Source organism: Macrotis lagotis, chromosome 5, assembly GCF_037893015.1.
Source record: "Macrotis lagotis isolate mMagLag1 chromosome 5, bilby.v1.9.chrom.fasta, whole genome shotgun sequence".
Lineage (NCBI taxonomy): Eukaryota > Metazoa > Chordata > Mammalia > Peramelemorphia > Peramelidae > Macrotis > Macrotis lagotis.
The window spans coordinates 13,135,855-13,155,278 of NC_133662.1; the positions used below are offsets into that span (position 1 = coordinate 13,135,855).

The window sequence follows — 19,424 nt, forward strand, 5'->3', positions numbered from 1 at the left end:
GTGGTCCACTTGGCATCCAAAATCTACCTTAACAAACTTGACAGGCATGTTTTATGACTTTATTATAAATTGGCTGCTCCTTGTTGGTGTCATCTGTCCCTGGGGCTCCTCTGACATCCAGAAAATTACCTCATATATTTTTTCCTCTCTATCCTATAAAAGAAGCATGTTTAAAAATCTCTCTCTGCTAGTACTTCTATTTCCAGGATCCAACAAATGACTAATTTAACTAGGAGATAGTCTGCTTCAGATTATTCTTTCTCAGACTCCCTATGGCAAACCCCAGAATTTCTTGTTATTAACCTCAACATATGGTATTTGGGTTAAAAACAAAAACATTGATCTATAGAATAGATTTTCCAGAAATATATTCAAACTATATTATTACTATATGATAAATTAAATGTAAGTGTTAAAAAGAATCACTATTTTAATAAATGCTTTCAAGTCAGTTGAATTCCTATCATATGCTACAGTAAATTCCAGGTGTATCATAATCATTTTTTTAAAAAATCTATTAAAATTACAGAAGAAAATAGAATAACATTTATGCCATATATAGAAAGGAAAACAAATTCAAGACAGATGACACCAACAAGGAGCAGCCAATTTATAATAAAGTCATAAAACATGCCTGTCAAATAGAAAACTGGTAACGTAAAATAGTGTTAGAAGGACCTTCAAATAATGCTAGAACCTGTTCATTTCATCCTCTTATTTTATAATGATGAAACTTAGGTACCAAATAGTCACTGATTTTTCCCAAGGTCACAAGATGAAGGAGCTGAGCATTCTTAGTTCCCTGTTTCCAAGTCCCATATTGCACTATATAGACCCAACCATATGGTTTAATATTTAAAAGATAAGACTTAAAGATAAAGATAAGGTATTTGCACCATTAAATTTATATAAGTAATTTAAATATCAAAAGGATAATAAATATCACACAAAAGAATGAATAAGAGAAGTTACTCAAAAATGTACCATATTTATTATTTGAAATATATAAAAATAATAGAAACACAGAAGTTTCTTCAGCCTACTTGATCTATGTTCAAAAGAAATTTCACACAGTTTTGCATTTGTGTGTGACTCTTGTGTCAGTGACTCATATGAAACAAAGGACTTAGGTACACTTGGGGAAGATCATTCACTTCTCTAATTCTGTTTCTGCCTTCCCTCCCCAGAATGAATACCTCCTTATGACACCTTCCAGAGTATTTGTAATTGCCAGACTCCCATTACATACACATACTTACAGCCTAGCATTTAAGTAGAAAAGTTCTTTATATGACTTCTCTTTTGATCCTCACAGCAACCTGTGAGGTAGGTGCCAATATTTTCCTCATTTTACAGATGAAATAATTGAGACCAAGAGGAAGTTTTACCTGTTCAGGATAATATAGTTAGTATGTGTCTGAGGCAGAATTTGAACTCAGGTCATCCAGATTCACAGGATAGCAAAAAGGTACAGTAAAGATGATGCAGAGAATTATGAATACAGGAAATGTATAGTTAGGAACAAATTCTGTCATCTTTTATGTTGGTAAATTTTGTTAATTGTGGAAGGATGTTTGCTCCTTATATGTAAACTGACCCCTGTTGTTTGTATCCTGTCTCCCCATTTTTTTGCCCAGTTTTGGTTTCCCATCATTGCTGGTATGACAGGAAATGACATGTTGAACTTAAAGGTTTTGCACCTTGGGACAGGAAGGACCAGAAACATAGCTTGGCCATTGGAGAATACCTAGTCAAGGTGCAAGACCAGTCCCAAGCACAGCTTTGTCCAACCTACTACAGAAGTGTATTTAAGAGAAAGCACCCTGCAGGATGGCTTTCCCTCACTCCTCCCAAGCTAGAGTGGTTTACCGCCAGCCCAGAGTGCTTGACTTGTCTCTCTCTCTCTCTCTCTCTCTCTCTCTCTCTCTCTCTCTCTCTCTCTCTCTCCCACACACACACACATACACACACACTCACTCAAACTTCACCTAGACATAGACATACACACTCTCTCTCTGTCCTACTCATTCAAACTTCACCTATCCTGTCCTCAGAATACTTGTTGCTTTCAGGGAGGAGAAAAGTTTTAACTTGTATACTTTGTAATAAATCCTGAACAGTTTTAAAATCCCAGGGAGCATGCAAATCCCTTTGTTTTAATGTAACCCTCGATCTCTATCTTTATTTAATTACCCTAAATCTCACCAGTGACAGAGTTAGGAAGATCAGAGTTAAGTCTACGTGGTCTCAGATACTTCCAGCTGTGTGACCCTGGCCAAGTCACTTAACTCTGCCTCAGTTCCTCATCTGTAAAATAAGGTGAAGGTAATGAGAAACTGCTCCAGTATCCTTGCCATGAAAATCCCAAATGAGGTCATGAAAAGTCAGACATGAATGAAATGTTTGACTCCAGATGCACTGCTCTAGTCACTGAGCCACCAGTTGCCAATGATTTGTTGGATTCACAAACTTCAAAGGATCAAAAGGTTTCTTAAACAGATGTCATGGAACATAAATAATCTTCCCATAGCTCCTTCCCAGGGCCCTGGTGAGCCCCAGGCACTTGTTTTTTTTTTTTTTTTTTTTTGTAATACAAGGGGGTTAAGTGGCTTGCCCAAGGCCACACAGGTAATTATTAAGTGTCTGAGGCGGGATTTGAACTCAGGTACTCCTGACTCCACGGCCAGTGCTCTATCCACTGTGCCATCTAGCTGCCCCTAGCCCCAGGCACTTGTAATTGGCTCTTCTGTCCTCCTCTCCCAGCTGACAGAGACCTCATTTTTTCTTGCCTTGTTCCTCAAGCAATCTCACTTCCCTCCTTATCTCCTTCCACCAGAGGTTCAGAAAACTTCAGAACAGGGAGGCATGTTCAGATGGAGAATTCTGCTAATCCCCTGGTTTTTACAGCCACTATTCTGTGGCTTTATACACCACTCCCTGCCCTTCTGGAACAATTAACTGTGCACAAAGTGGAGATAATCACAAGAGGGAAGGATTCATATTGAGAAGGGGTCTGGAGATGGCTCTTGAGTGATGTGGGAGTTTGGCTGAAGGAAATCAAGCAGGTCAGGAGTTAGAGGGGACTAGGGAGAGGATTCCAGACATGGGGGATAGCCAGAGAGAGCTGGGAAATCAGGAGGCCGAGTCACTACCTCAAAGACTATGTGGCAGGGAATGAGGTGAAAGTAAACTTCAAAGGCAGGAGGGAGCTTAGGTATTGAGAATTTTGAATGCCCAGTTTTTAGAACATTTTGCATTTTATCTTGGAGGCAATAGGGAGTTATTGGAGTTTATTGAGTAGGGAGTGTGTGGGATAAAGTTTTGAGATTTCTTCAGTAACATATTATAGATTGACAAAGCAAACTTCTGTGATATTGTTGAAGAGTCAACTGACTTCATCTTATCTGTTGATGTCTGGAGAATCATTCAGTTCCTGGGACTAAAGAGATAATCTGGTTTAGGTTTGAATTTTATGTACTTTTCCCTAGATTAGTTTGCTTTGTTTGAATTCTATGTCCCTTTCCCTAGGGTAGTTTTCGTGTTTAGATTGTAAAACCACATTCCTCATTAACAAGGATGGGTCAGTTGGGGAGGGGGTGGGGGGTTGGATCATCGAGTTAGGATGAATGTGATTCTTGGGCCTTTTTCTTTTGCCTCATCTCTTTAATTGATGGTGGCCCGTTTCTCCAGAAATGAATAAAGGCTTCTCTTCATACCTTGAGAGATCTCCGAAATTTTATTTAAGTGGCATTTGCCCCACACAGGAGGGACATGATGAGACCTATACTTTAGGGAAGTCTCATTGGTGGTTGAATGAAGAATGGAGTGGAGCGGGGAAGAGACCCAGTCAACAGGCTACTGCAGCGGTCCAGGTGTGAGTACTGACAGTGTCAGGGGAGAGAAGGATGAATACCATTACCTAGGGAATCTAGAGATAAATGAACCCTCACATCACCGAATACTCTATTTTGGCAGTAAATTGGAGCAAAGTGAAATTCTGTTTCCTCCCAGCATCTAGTGGTACCTTTTCTACCCATTTAAGTATTTTGTACAACTCTTTGAGATCCCTTCAGTGTTCCCAGTTCCCATCTTCCTCAATCCTCCCAATCCCTTATGGCTCCTAAATCTCTCTGGGGTCAATTAGGAGGGATTATTCAAATCACAACCTGTTTATCCCAACCTCCAAAATAGGGTAATTGGATTAGGAGAGGTAAGGCAAAAGGGGATTGGAGAGGGGGAAGTTTGGAGCCATGGGAAAGGAGCTAAACACATTACTGACCAGCCCAGGGAGGAAAAAGAAATATTGCAGTTTCCAAATACAGGCAACACATCTTGAAAGGAGAAAATCCATAACATCACTGATAACGAAATTCAATTTAAAATAACTTCCAACAAGGTGATGAAATAGCTACATCAATTATCAACGGCACTATAACATGGTTTCAGGATTTCTGGATATTGTTTGATATTTTTCCATAGCTAAAAAGAAGCATCTGTATTCTTTATTATATCTAATATATCATATATCCTTTTAAGAATTGACCCAAGGAAATAACTCAAAAGGAAAATAAATAACTAATTTGGGAAAAGGGGGAAAAGAAAAGAAATTGGAAAACTATTTAAAACAATAGGGAATGACAAAACAAAACTTTCTGATACATGAATATAAAATAATGTTATATAATTTATAGATGGAAATGTATATGAAATAAATGAAAAAATTTATTAAGAATTACCATGTACAAACCAATCTTAATTCAAAATAGCATTATACACATTGATTACATTGAAAAGAATGTAATTTATACAATAACAATGATAGGAAAAACTAGAATAGTTAGAATTTATTGTTCATTGTTACTGTTTCATCATTTCAGTTGTGTTTGACACTGATCCCATTTTAGGGTTTTCTTGGAAAAAATACTGGAATGATTTGCCATTTTCTTCTCTAACTCATTTCACAAATGAGATACTGAGGCAAACAGGGTTAAGTGACTTGCTCAAGGTCACCAAGCTAGGAACTGTTTGACCCCTGATTTGAACCTAGAAGATTGAGTCTTCTAGATTCCAAACCCATTGTTCTGCCTGATTTACAAGTTAGCTGCCCTTAATTTTTTGATAGTTTCTCCTTATTGTAATGTTGTTCATGCCACTATAAAAAGAAATCTGGACAGAATTAACAATATTTTATATGCAAAAATATATTGGTTCTTTTGTGAGAATACCAATTAGAATAACTAAATGTTTTAGGGATATTTCAAAAATTCCATTTACAATCTCTATTAATGTAGAATCAAATTGTTTTTGTGATTATCTTATTTTTGTCAAAGTTGTATCCAAGATTCTTCAGTCTTATTTTTTTATGAAAATAGTACAGGTCAGTGAAATTTAAGGAATTTCCAAATTATTAAAAATAAATAAAATGTTGGGACATTGACTTGCATAAAATAAATGAAGGAATGAATAATAAAATTGGGTCTCGAAAAACACTTAGTTTATTGTAAAATTTCATTGTAGTGGCCTTCATTGTAAAGGCATTTAATTCATACCAGCTTCATGTGCAGTTCTGTGTACTTTCATTGAACATTAGTAGACTAATAGAAAGGAACACATTTCTTTCTGTTTTCTATATATTGATTATCAAAAATATACATATACATAGAGTCTATGTACATACATAGTTCATAACTTCTAGAAGTTTATAATCTAAGTTTTAAGAATTTTTGGTACTCACTTATAGATTTTTGAAATCTATTCTGTGACCTACAGTTGGACTAGATGGGGAGGGAAGTGAAAACCAGGCAAGAAAAAATGTCAAATCTGCTAAAATGAAGACTTGTTAGAATAATTAAAATATTATTTATTTGCAGCTTTACAAGCTACACTTTTTGTACGGCATCCAGATACTGGGAAATTGTTGGTGAATTTTGATCCTAAAATTTTAGAAATTGTTCGAGAAACTAAATGCATGATAAAAATGAAACTGAAAGTACCGGACCCAGCAAAAAGACTGCTAAAACTGGAAGCTAAATTGAAATCAAATAAACTATGTGTGCAGGTAAATTGGAAATTACCTTTACTAACAGTTTTTGAGGGAAATATTTTGTAAAGGAAGATGCTTTAATATATATTGGCAGCAGTTAAATGAAAATAATATCAGCTCCCAAACTATCTTATCTGTTCTATCTATATTCACTGTTTATAGGCAAAGAGAAAATTATGTTGTCTTTTGCCATTTTATGCCCAAATTAGCTGTTGGAAATGTGGTGAAACTTGGTAATGGGTTTGTAAAAATAATAGAAAAGGATAAAATTAGACAAGATTGGGGAAGAAGGAAGGGAAAAAATATGGGCAGAAATCAGATAAAGATGAATCAAATAATGGGTTTTCAAACTATCGAACCCTTACATATGAGAAAGATCATTTTCTTCTTTATGACTAAAAGGCATAAATGTTCAATTCATAGGAAATGGTTTTTATAAACTGTGGTGAAGGTTATATACTGAGGAAAAAAATAGAGTAATGAAACCAAAATACTACAAAAATAATGAAGATGGTAGCCAGAAAAAGAAAAAGACTGAAAGAGAATCTGCAATGAAATTAGCAAAAATTGAAAGTAAATGATGAGCTGAACCAGAAAAACATTGTACACCCTAACAGCAACATGGGGGTGATGAGACATTCCAGAAGGGGAGAAACATGAAGTAGTTTATTATTATTATTATAACAGTGCAACAATCAGGGACAATTTGGGGTCATCTTTTATGGAGAATACCATCTGTATCCAGAGAAAGAATTGTGTACTTTGAAAAAAGACCAAGGACTATTACCTTTAATTTAAAAGAAAAAAACTGATATCTTATTATGTAATCTTGCTATCTCTTATACTTTATTTTTCTTCCTTAAGGATATGATTTCTCTCTCATCACATTCGATTTGGATCAGTGTATATCATGGAAACAATGTAAAGACTGGCAAATTGCCTTCTGTGGGAGCTGGAGGGAGGGAAGCAAGATTAGGGGAAAATTTGTAAAACTCAAAAATAAATAAAACCTTTAAAATGAAAAAAAATTGAAAGTAAAGCTGAATTCATGCAAGGCAAAAAGGACAAAAAATACAATTTCAAAAAAAACTTTAGCAAGATTAAGTCAAATATGTTAAAATTTTAATTCCTTTGAGAATTACATGTGGGCACTATTCTGGCATGCTATTTGGGTAACTTATTTTTGAGGAAAAATGATCAAAATCTGGGAAAGTAGGAACTTCTAATTAAATAAAGTAAGTTTTGTCAGGAAAAAAAGGGAGATTTAAATAGTGATTTGCTTAGCCTTTATTCACAAAAGTTCAAAAAGTTTTCCTGGTTCTAGGATTAGCAGAACAATTTATCCTCTCCATTTAGACAGATATATATACACAGGTACATACATGTGTACACATGTTAATTGTAAAAGAAGTTCTAACCATGATGAGCCATGACTTTGAAATGATGGGCATCCATGTATAATTTAGAGAAGCTCCTAATAAATATAGCTCCCTGTTTTTTTTTTTTTCCTTTTCTGATGTTTTCTCTTGGCAATCCAGTAGCTGATTTATTTTGCTTCCTAACGGGTATCTTTCAACTTTCTGGCAAGCACTCAGCTTATCTAAGCCATTAAATAGATGAGAGGAGGTTTATTCCAGGCAGTAAAGAATGCAGGAAAGCCTAATTTAAATTACTCTCCACAGAAGCTTAATTTAAACTCATCACTAAGAACTGATTTATAGGAAGCTAAATATAGCAATAATTATTTGTAGAGAAAGTCAAAATAAAATTTAATAAATTGATATAAAATTTGCTATTTTAACTCTTAATAGGGTCTTCTGCAGAATTATGATGAATTATGCCAGGAAGTACCTACTGTATTTGTTAATTTGATGGCACCCAAAATGAAAAAGGTTGGTTATTCTGAAAGTATACTAAAATAAATATAAATATATTTTTAACTCAGTTATAGTTCAGTGCTGTATATTTTATTGTAAATAATTTATATATCCACTGAGGAAAACCTATTGGCGTCCACTGAAACTTTAAAAATTCAACATAATATCTTGTCTGATTGATGGTTTTAGATTGGATTTGCACCTGTAGTAGGAGGCATTCCAGAAGGGGAGAAACATGAAGTAGTTTATTATTATTATAACAAAGGTAAAATCATGGAAATCTTATAACAACAACTACTGATTCCTAAGAGGAATATTAGTAGGATATTTGCAATTAAGATAATGAAAGTGATAGGAACCATTATCAAAGACAATTAAAAGAGATAGAAAGTTTTACCAACAGATAATCAATCAAACAAACAATGTGTGTGTGTGGAGGGAGGACTCTGACTCAGGAAAGAAACATCAGGCTGGGGAAAGCAGAATTTCAGTCAGCCCTTTTACCGTTGTGATCAGAAGGGTCCCAGGCAGAGCATCTTCTCCAAAGATGAGATTCCAAAGGGATCCAAGCAAGGCTTGTGTAATTATAGGATTCTGAACAAAGAAGGCAGGGTGCCAAGTGTCTATGTGATTCTGGACCCAGAATATCCATCCTGAAACTGGTCAAGTTTCAGGATGAATTTCCATGCTCCAGGTAATTAAGGAAAAAGGGGGGTGGGGCTCTTATAGGACCGGCCAATTTCCCAGTAAACATTCCACCCCTTTATCGGGGTCTGGCTAGGTTCCCAATTATACAAGTGTTTTACTACAAAGTCACCATGCCCCTAACTTGTTTTACTATTTTTGTTCAGGTCATTTATATGTGTATATGTGTATATCTGTGTGTGTGTGTATGTATATGTATATGTATATATATATATATGTGTATGTGTATGTATATGTATATGTATATGTATATGTATATGTATATGTATATATGCATACACATTCACGTATATTTACCAATGAAAAATTAAAGGAAGCAGTGTGAGAGAGAGACCCAGGAAGTACCAAAAATGATCTTTGGGAAAGTGGAAGAAATTTATTTTACAAATAAAGACAGTGTAGTGTTTTCAATAAATGCAGATTTATTACTAATGGAATGTTTAATTTTAATCTTTATAGGTAGAGTCTGTGTTGAGGAAGGGATTAACAATATTAACATGGTCATCTCTAACACTATGCAATTTCTTTCAAGAAGTTGATTCAGTTATGAATATGTTTAATCAACTTTTGATAAAGGTATGTTCCTGATGTTGCAATAAAATACTAAGATTTCTATTTAGTTTAGAATGTGATCAACATTTTATCAATTTATTAAATATACTTAAAAATAAGACTTCTATCTAAAAATCAATTTCACTAAATTAACATTTTCTATACATTTAGTCTACTGTTGTGCTGAATCTTTTTAGAATTTAGATTATGTTGGTTATTATTATTATTATGTGGTATTAGGACATGATTTTTTCTCTCAACACTTTCAATTTTGATTAATGTATAGCATGGGAACAATGTAAAGATTATCAGATTGCCTTCTGTAGGTGGTTGGGGGAGGGAAGGGAGGTTGGGAAAAATTATAAAATTCAAAACATTTCAAAAAAGACAAGGATAAACTACTATTGTGTATATAATTGGAAAACAAGATATTTATATCAAATTAAGAGGTATTTATTTAATGTATAAGATTAAAGATTTACATGAAAATACTATCTAAAAATTAAAACTTCTTTTATTGATTTTTCTATTTTTCATCTTTTAACTGCATTTGTAGAAAACATGGTCCTTAACAGGTATTGAATATTTGTTGTTGTGGCCCTCCTCAAACCTTCTCTGAGACTATATTGTGTCTTACATAATACCCATCTCACCAATCATCCCCTCCCCCCAACTTTAATTTGTTATTGTTGTTCAGTTCAATTGTGTCCAACTTTTTGTGACTCCATTTGGAATTTTCTTGGTAAAGATATTGTAATGGTTTGGATGAGAGATCTGAAACAAATAGAATTAAATGACTTGCTTAGGGTCACACACTGGTAAGCGTCTGAGGCCAGATTTGAACTCTGGTAGACTTACTCTGATACCAGCACTCTATTGTCCACTAAGCCTCCTAATTGCTCCTTCATCTACCTTGCAAAATTCCATCCCTTTGATGAAGCTTACTTCAATTGCTTTTGGCCTTCAAAGTACTGGAAATAAATCATTAAAAATATGTAGGGATTTGTGTGAGTACTTTGGATACATTAATATTGAATTCAGTGTAAAGAACCTGAGATGTGCATTATATTTAAAAATCTATTTTCTGGGATTTCATTTGTGTGAGGAACTCCTAGAATTGGAGTTCTTTGGATCCATATCTCTGGTAAGAATCAGGAACTTAGTTCTAAAGGACTGGGAGTAAAATTAGGAAGATCTCAGTTCAAATTTGGCTTAGATACCTAACTAGCTGTGTTACCCTGGGCAAATCACTTAACCTCTGTTTACCTGTTTCCCATTATAAAATGAGGATCATAATATCACCTATCTCTCAGAGTTGTTATGACGATCAAATTGGATAAAATTTGTTAAGTGCTTAGCACTGTACTGACAACTTTCCCTTTCCTTTCCTATATGTACATTATGGTCTCAGAGTGTCCAGGAGCATGAAGAGATATATATGGCCCCACAGACAGTATGTTTCAGAGGCAAACCTTTAGTCCAGTATTCTTGATTCCAAGATCATTCCTCTATTTTCTAGGCCACATTTTCCTTTCTTACACTGGTACTTGTAAAGGTTGGGGTTAAACCATTCAGTTTTTTACTCCTGTTTCCTTGCATGTAAAATTAAGTCAATTGACTTGATTATCTCCAAGGGTTCCTACCTTCTCTAAATCTTCTGAAAGATTAATCCTGTGTTAACCAAATGATACTAGAGAAATCTTTTTATGACTTTACCCCATGATGCAGTTTTGGAGTATGAATAAGGAATAATGGCAAGAGTCAAGGTTTAAAAAAATACGAAGGCTTAATGGATCATACATTTTTTCATAGCATGATAATCATAAAATGGGGTTAAATGTGTTTCTGCTTTGTCCTCTATGCCTTCTTTGATGATACACTACTACAATGCATTGCCCATGAGAAAAGATAAGACACATACTTGTGAAGCTTCGAGGCTCAAATTTCCACATTAATCTAAAATCTCAACACTAGATAGTATTAAGGGAGTCAAATGTGTTTTATTAAATGAGGTCTCTCCTATTTTTTGTAGGTCAATGACTTGTGCGAAATGCATATTGATACAGTTTTAAAAGAAATGGCAAAAACATTATTAATTTCTCTGCCAGAAAGTGGTGCAACCAAAGTAGAAGATATGTTAATCCTCAATGAGGTAGGTCTTAGATATCACAATATAAATCATGTTACATAATTTAACTTGCAAATTAAAAATAGAAACTTGCAATACAAATTTAGAGTATAGTACAATACCTTGCCTCATTTCACAAAGTTTATGAATTTGGATTGAATAAATAGCATGACTATGTCTCATTCTCTCTCTTCTCCTGTCCTTCTTTTTGTATATCTTTTAATTACACAGTGTCTCTTGCCAACATTCCATTTATTTCCATTTTCACCTCTTTTGATTAGCCATATAATCAATTTTTTTCTTTTTTCTTATTATTGTCTTGATATCTTATTGTCTCTTTAATTTCCTCTTCATTTTCTTTGTAATTTTTTTTGATCATGTGTGTTAGTGTGTTTATGAACCTTTGTATGTGATAAGTAAAGCATCAAAAGTCAAGGGTTTTGGGACTTAGAGATTTTCCTTTTTTTTCCTTCTGAATGCCAGTGAATTGTTAGAAGCAACTTTGGCAACTACACCATTGACCATAAACTTTTTACTGATCAGACACAGTATGAAAGTATCACTCATCTCTCCCCATTTTTCTTCACTATAGATAATTGAAATTATAAAAATTAGAAGTAAATAAAAATTATAAGAGTTACATAAACGTTATCTATTATAAATATTTAAAAGTATAAATTATTTCTTTTGTAGCAGCTATATCATATTTACATGTATATGTAAATAACTTAAAATAAATTTCATTGTTTAATAGCAATACACAAAGGAATGGGCTGACATATTGAACCACAAGAGTAGACATGTGGAAAAAGCTGTCAATGAACTTCTGTCAGTATTTGAGTCAATTTATGAAGTTAAAGAACCTCAGAAAACGCCAAAACAAATACTAGGTAATTAATTTCTAATGTTGAGAGAGAAATTCTGGGAACTGAGTCTTTTGGATCATTTTCCTTTACAATTTAAGAACTTGTTAGTTCTAATTAAGTTTAAGAATTATGAATCGTCACAACATTATAAACTTTCTAAGGATAGGTATCATTTTTTAAAGTAGGCATGCAGAAGCAGTTAGGTAGTGCAGAGGAAAGAGCACCAGCCCTGGAGTTAGGAGAACCTGATTTCAAATTCAGGCTCATATACATAATAATTACCTAGCTGTGTGGCATTTGGTAAGCCACTTAACCCCATTTCCTGGCAAAAACCTAAAAAACAAAAAAACAAACATAAAATAGGCATGCAAAAATTTTATATTAGTCTTTGTGTGAAAGCAGACTTGTAGACAAAGAAGCCAAGAAAGGTAAAGAAATTTTAAAAAGTAGAATTCAATCTGCATTCAGACTCCATCAAGTCTTTTTCTGGATGAGGATAACATTTTTTCTCATAAATCTTTTTGAATTCTCCTTGGTCATTGTATTGATGCAAATAGATAAGTCATTTACAGTTGATCATGTACAATATTCTTGTTACTGTGAACAATGTTTTCCTAATTATGCTCACTTCACTTTGCTTTAGTTCATGTAAGTCTTCCCAGTTTGTTCAGAAAGTATCCTGTTAATAATTTTTTATACCACAGTAGTATTCATAACTATCATATACCACAACTTGTTCAGCTATTCCTCAATTTATGGGCATCCCCTCGATTTTCAGTTCTTTGCCAGAGGTGCTGTAAATGTTTGTGTGCATATAGCTAATTCACACCTATCAGAATGATCAACATGATAGAAAAGAAAAATGACAAATGTTGGAGTGGATGTGGAAAAATTGGAACATTAATGCATGTTTGGTGAAATTGTGAACTGATCCAGTCATTTTGGAAAACAATTTGGAACTATACCCAAAGGCTATTAAAAAAGTATGTACGTTTGGGGCCAGGCCAAGATGGCAGAGTGGAGGCAGGAATCCCCAGAAGCTCTTCCTCAGTCCACTTCAAGTGCCTTAAAATTATGAATTTAATCAAATTCTAGAGTGGCAGAACCCACAAAAAGACTGAGTGAAACAATTTTCTAGCCCAAGACCACTTGAATTATCTGAGGAAAGTGTCTGTTCTAACTGGGTTGGAAAGGGCTGTAGTGCAGCCTGGACCACACTTTGCTAGAGTGACGAGTTACAGCCTTTTAGAAATAGCCCAGCTGGGGCACCTGGGTCTGTGGCAGTAGGAGCAGTCTCCAGACCTCTCAGCCTAGAGGTCAGTGGGAAAACTACCAGAATTAGTGTACAGACCTCAGTGCCCTGAGAACCAGAAACAGGCCTACAGAGCCATCTAGCAGTTACTACCAGAGTGCTCAGTCCATGGATGTATGGGGGTTGGAGGAAACTACAGAGATTTATGGGGTATGACTCTGTTGTTTTGTCCATACTCAGATCTAGGTCACAGTCTGGGGCCCCATACTGCCATAACAACCCTCCTCATAGTATCAGGGTAGAGGGGAGTACTTGTGATCATTCACAGAAGAGAGCACAGACTAGGAGAGAAGTCAGAGACTCTCATAAGACCTTAAAGGAATTGAGGTCCCTGGGGGGGTTCCCCCAAAACCTCAAAAGCTTGGGAAAGTGGTTCCTCCACCATGGAAGCAGAACCCTAACTTAACAAAGAGTTAAAATCAGATCACAGGCTGGGGAAATGAGCAAATAACAGAACAACAAAAACCTGACCATAGAAAGTTACTTTGGTCCCATGGAGGATCAAAATGCATGCTCAGAAGATGACAAAGTCAAAGCTACAATATCCAAAGCCTCCAAGAAAAATATGAATTGGTCTCAGGCTATGACAGAACTCAAAAAAAAGATTTTGAAAAGCAAGTAAGGGAGGTAGAGTAAAAATTGAGAAGAGAAATGAGAACAATGCAAAAAAGTCATGAAAACCAAGTGAGCAGCTTGGTGAATGAGATTTAAAAAAACACTAAATAAAATAACATCTTTAAAACCATTTTCAATCAAATGGAAAGAATAGACCTAAAGTTCAGTGAGAATTGGTCATATGGTAAAGAACATACAAAAGCTCTCTGAAGAAAATATTCCTTCAAATGTAGAATGGAGTTAAGGGAAGCTGATGATGTTGTGACAAATCAAGAAAAAATAAAACCTAAAGAATGAAAACTAGAAGAAAATGTGAAATATCTCATTGAAAAAAAACTGACCTTGAAAACAGATCCAAGAGAGATAATTTAAAAATTAATGGGCTACCTGAAAGTTATAACTAGGAAAAGAGCCAAGACTTTATTTTTAAAGAAATTCTCCAGGAAAATTGCTCTGATATCGTAGAAGCAAAGAGTAAAATAGAAATTGAGGAAATTCACTGATCTCCTCCTGAAAGAGATCCCAAAATAAAAACTCCCAGGAATATTATAGCCAAATTCCAGAACTCCCAAGTCAAAAAGGAAAATATTACAAGCATTCAGAAAGAAACAATTCAATCACAATTCTGATGAAAATAAGGTTCACTCACTCCCTTTCATCTCCCCTCTCTTTCCTTTCATTGTAATAGCTTTTTTGCCTCTTTTATGAGGGATATTATACCCCATTTTTGCCTCTCCCTTTTCCTTTCTCCCTGTACATTCCTCTTTCATCCCTTAATTTTACTTTTTTAGATATAATCCCCTCATATTCAATTCACTCCTGTGCATTTGTGCGCACATGCTCTCTCTCTCTCTCTCTCTCTCTCTCTCTTTCTATCTCTCCAAAAGTTTTGAATTTGAATTGTTTCTTTCTGACTGCTTTCAATATTTTCTCCTTACCCAGGGAGTTCTGGAATTTGGCTATAATACTGGGAATTTTCATTTTGGGATTTCTTATTAGAGGTAATTGGTAGATTCTTTCTGTTTCTATTTTATGCTTTGGTTCTAGAATTTCAGGGCAGTTTCCTTTGATAAAATCCTGAAAATGATGTATAAGATCTTTTATTAATAAATTATTTCTCCTGGATCTATTTTCTAGATCTGTTCTTATTTTCCATGAGATATTTCCAGTGAGATATTTTACTTTGTCTTCTTTTTTCATATTTTTGGTTTTCTTTTATTGTTTCTTGATTTCTCATAAAGTTTTTAGCTTCCATTTGCTCAGTTCTAATTTTTAAAGCATTATCTTCTTCATTTGATCATATTCTTCTCCTCAATGACTTTTTGTGCCTCTTGTCCTATTTGTCTTAGTGTGCTTTTTAAGGTGCTGTTTTCTTCAGCATATTTTTTTAGCATCTCCTTTACCAAGCTCCTTTCTTTCATGATTTTCTTTCATCATTTTCGTTTCTCTTCCCAATTTTCCTTCCATCTCTCTTGTTTGATTTTTAAAATCCTTTTGACCTCTTCCATGACCTGAGATCACATTTTTTTAAAAATCTTTAGATGTAGGAGCTTTGGCTTTTATATTCTTTTGAGTTTGTTTTTGATCTTCCTTGTCAACATTGTAACTTTCTGTGGGCAGAGCTTTTTCCTCATTGTTTGCTCATTTTCTCAGTGTATTATTTGACATTTAACTCTTTATTAAAATGGAACACCTCTTATGGGGTGAAGGTGACACTGTCCCAAATTTCAGGGCCTTTGTGTAACTATTTCCAGAGAAACTAAATTTTCAGTTCTTCCAAGGTGGTATTATGTAAGGAGAAGTATGTTTGCTACTTTCCTAGTCTATGTTCTAGTCTCCAAGTGACCACAAGCACTCTTTGCTACTCTGAGACTGTGAGGAAGGTCCCTTCTCACTCTTCTGTGACTCCAATCTCTGGTCTCCTACTGCTACTCCTATTCTGTTAGTACCACTCAGGAATTGAGGTCCCTGGGTGGGGCATCCTACAACCTGGATATGAGTATGGGCAAAGCAAGTGTCCTGCCTCAGCACTAAGACACCCCTCTAATCTCCTTCTGACAAGATATTTGATCCCCTGAATGTCTGTGAACTGAGATCTCTGGAAGCAACTACTGCTGCTGCTGATTCTGTGCTGTGCTCTAGGTTTAACATCAACTACTATGAGATAGCTCTTTCTATCTGACCTCTCAAGTTGTCTTGGTCTGGAAAAAATATTTCATCCAATCTTTTGTTGGTTCCGTTATTCTAACATTCAATTTAAGGCATTATTTTAGAGTTGTTTGGAAGGGAATTTGGGAGAGCACAATTAAGTGCTTCTCTTCTCCACCATCTTAGCGCCACCTCTGGCAGTTTCCATTTTTATGTCTCTTGTCTCTGTACAAAAAAAATAGTTGCTCAATAAATATTTTTACCTTAAGGATTTACTTGAGACAAGTTCCTAATAAAGTTGAATTCTTATAATTGTTTTCCCCACTAAGAAATAAGGGTTCTCCTACTACATACATATCTAATGTGATCTATTGCCATTCTTAATTTATACTCTCACTTGAACATTCTGTCTTCTTCCATGGCATCAATGATCTCTCTGAGATGATCCTGAAATATCTGTCTCCATCTTCAACCTCTTTTAGAGTTCCTCTTAAAAGTTCTCTATTTTGTTTTGAATCTTCTGCCATTATATTAAACTCAACATATCTAACATTGAACTTGTCATCTTCATCCCTAAACTTGTCCTTCTGCTAAACTTCTCTATTTTTGTTAATGATACCACTGTTCTAATCATCAGGAAGTCCTTTACTTTTTTCTCTTCCTAATTTCCTATATCCAATCAGTTCCAAGTTCTTCCTTTCCCTGTCCCTTTGTTTCTAATCTCATCAAAATCATCTAAGTTTAAAACTTCATTTCTTCTCCCTTATAACATTTCAATAATTCTCATTTGATTTTCCTGCCACCAGCATAGCCCTTAAATCTTCCTAGTGTACCACTACTGTCATGTCTCTGCCCTAGTCAAAACCTGGAGTTGCTTCCCACTCTCTAGCAAATTAAATAGAAACTTTTGGAGTTGGCACACAATGCCTTCCATAATCTGCCTCCTGCCATACCTCATACCCTTATATGATTTATTTTCTAATCAAACTAGACCATTTTCTATTATCCATTCCCATTTTGCTCATGTTTGAAAGAGAGACTTATCCATCCTCATATATTGTTTTCTCTTTACTTTGAAATCCAGTTAAGGCTATAAATGAAGGTTTCTTGACTGCCATGTCCTTCTTCCACTGCCCTACTCTCCTTCCACCCCACCCCCATCTAAGAGGATGAAAGTATTATGTCACTCTCAAAATTTTTCCAATTACTCTACCTAGACCCATTCATTAAATTTATCTTATTATCCCTAGGATCTTTGTTCATAAGATCATAATTTTAAAGCTGAAAAGACCCTTTGAAGTCATTCAGTACAACTCCTTTTATGTTTAATAGATTTATCCTTCTTATCCTTAAGAATAGGACTTGTGTCATAACTATAACTTGCCTATAGAAAACCCTAAATGATTGGTGGCTTGGTTAATTGGTTGATTCTTGTTCTTCCTTATTGAAGAAGACCAAAATGACATGATTTTTGAGACAAATTATGGTATGTCCGACTGTGGCTGATCAGACCAGTACAAGCTCAGAAGGCTCTACCATATGTCAGTCACAAATAAGTAGTCCATGTGAACACTTGGAGTGCTTACTCTAAATTTATGTATGTCATGTTTCCTTTGAGCTGCTTCAATTCTGCCTTCCTCATACAGTGCAGCACCCTCACTGATGAGGACACACCATGTTTAGCAGTCTTCTGCCAGTGTCTCCCATGCTGCACAATCAATTCTAAAGTTCTTAAGAGACATTCAGAGTGTCCCTGTATTGCCTTTTCTGATCCCTTTGTGAGTACTTGCCCTGTGTGAGTTCTCCATAAGTCTACTGACTTTTTTGCAAGCGTACTACTGGCATTCTAAGAACATGTCCAGTCCATCATAGCTGCACACTCTGTAGTAATGTTGGAATGCTAGGCGTTTTAGCTCAATTACAATCTTTTTTTTTTTTAGGTTTTTTTTTTGTTTTTTTGCAAGGCAAATAGGGTTAAGTTGCTTGCCCAAGGCCACACAGTTAGGTAATTATTAAGTGTCTGAGACCAGATTTGAACCCAGGTACTCCTGACTCCAAGGCCAGTGCTTTATCCACTATGCCACCTAGCCACCCCGCATTTTAGCTCAATAAAGGACCTCAGTGTTTGGTATCTTTTCCTGCAAGATGATCGTCAGAATCTTCCTAAGGCAATTTAAATGAAAGCAATTCTATTTCTTGACATTGTGCTCGTAGATTGTCCAGGTTTCACTGGAATAAAGCAGTGATGTCAGTACAATGACTCTGTAGACCTTCAATTTGGTAGGTAATCCAATACCTCTTCTCTCCCACACTTTCTTTCGGAGTCTCTCTAATCCTGAGCTAGCTCTGGCAATATGTGTGTCTACCTCATTGTCAATGTGTAACTCCCTGGAAAGGACACTGTCAAGGTAAATGAACTTGTCCACAGTACCAATGATTCCTACATATGGAGGGTGTGGTGCTGGCTGATGGAGCACCTGTGTTTTCTTGGTGTTAATTATTAAACCATAATTAACACAAGCAGCAGAGAATCAATCCATTCTTTGTTACATCTCAGCTTCAGAGGCTGCATTGAATACACAATGATTGACCAACAGAAGATCATGCACCAACACTCCCATCTGCTTTGGTTTTGGTTTGTAGCCTTTTCAAATGGAAGAATTTGCCATCAGTGCAGTAGTTGACTTTGATGCCATGTTCATTCTCAGTGAAGGCATTTGATAACATTGCTAAAAATACCATGCTAAAAAGCATGGTAACAAGTATACATCCTTGTTTCACTCCATTGGTGACTGGGAAATCTTGAGAGCATCAACCATTATTCAGAACCTAGGCATGCATGTTGTCATGGAAATGATGCACAATATTGAAGAATTTTGACATAATTTTTTGACATAATTTTCCTTACATCCTCATGACTGATTACCATCAAAAGCCTTGGTTAGATCTACAGACTTTGCATACAGACCTCTCTTCTGTTCCTGGCATCATTTTTCCTGAAGTTGTTGGGAAGCAAACACCATATTGATTATTCCCTGACCCTTTCTGCAGCCATACTGTCTCTCAAGGAGGTGACTATCTTTCAACCTATTGAGAAGGACTCTGGTAAGAATCTTACCAGGAAATAAAAGAGAAATATCCCTGTGATTGTCAAAGGACAGTTCTTGGGGGATAACCT

General features: G+C 35.3%; 1 protein-coding gene across 1 annotated transcript in view; it reads left to right on the forward strand.

The window, feature by feature from the left end:
• The window catches only part of LOC141489202 (dynein axonemal heavy chain 8-like), a 395,310-nt gene that overhangs the window by 76,132 nt on the left and 299,754 nt on the right, over positions 1–19,424 (forward strand). Inside the window, 5 exon segments of the mRNA XM_074189981.1 lie at positions 5,871–6,058; positions 7,855–7,935; positions 9,085–9,201; positions 11,210–11,329; positions 12,060–12,195. Of these exon segments, the coding sequence (XP_074046082.1) occupies positions 5,871–6,058; positions 7,855–7,935; positions 9,085–9,201; positions 11,210–11,329; positions 12,060–12,195 (642 nt within the window).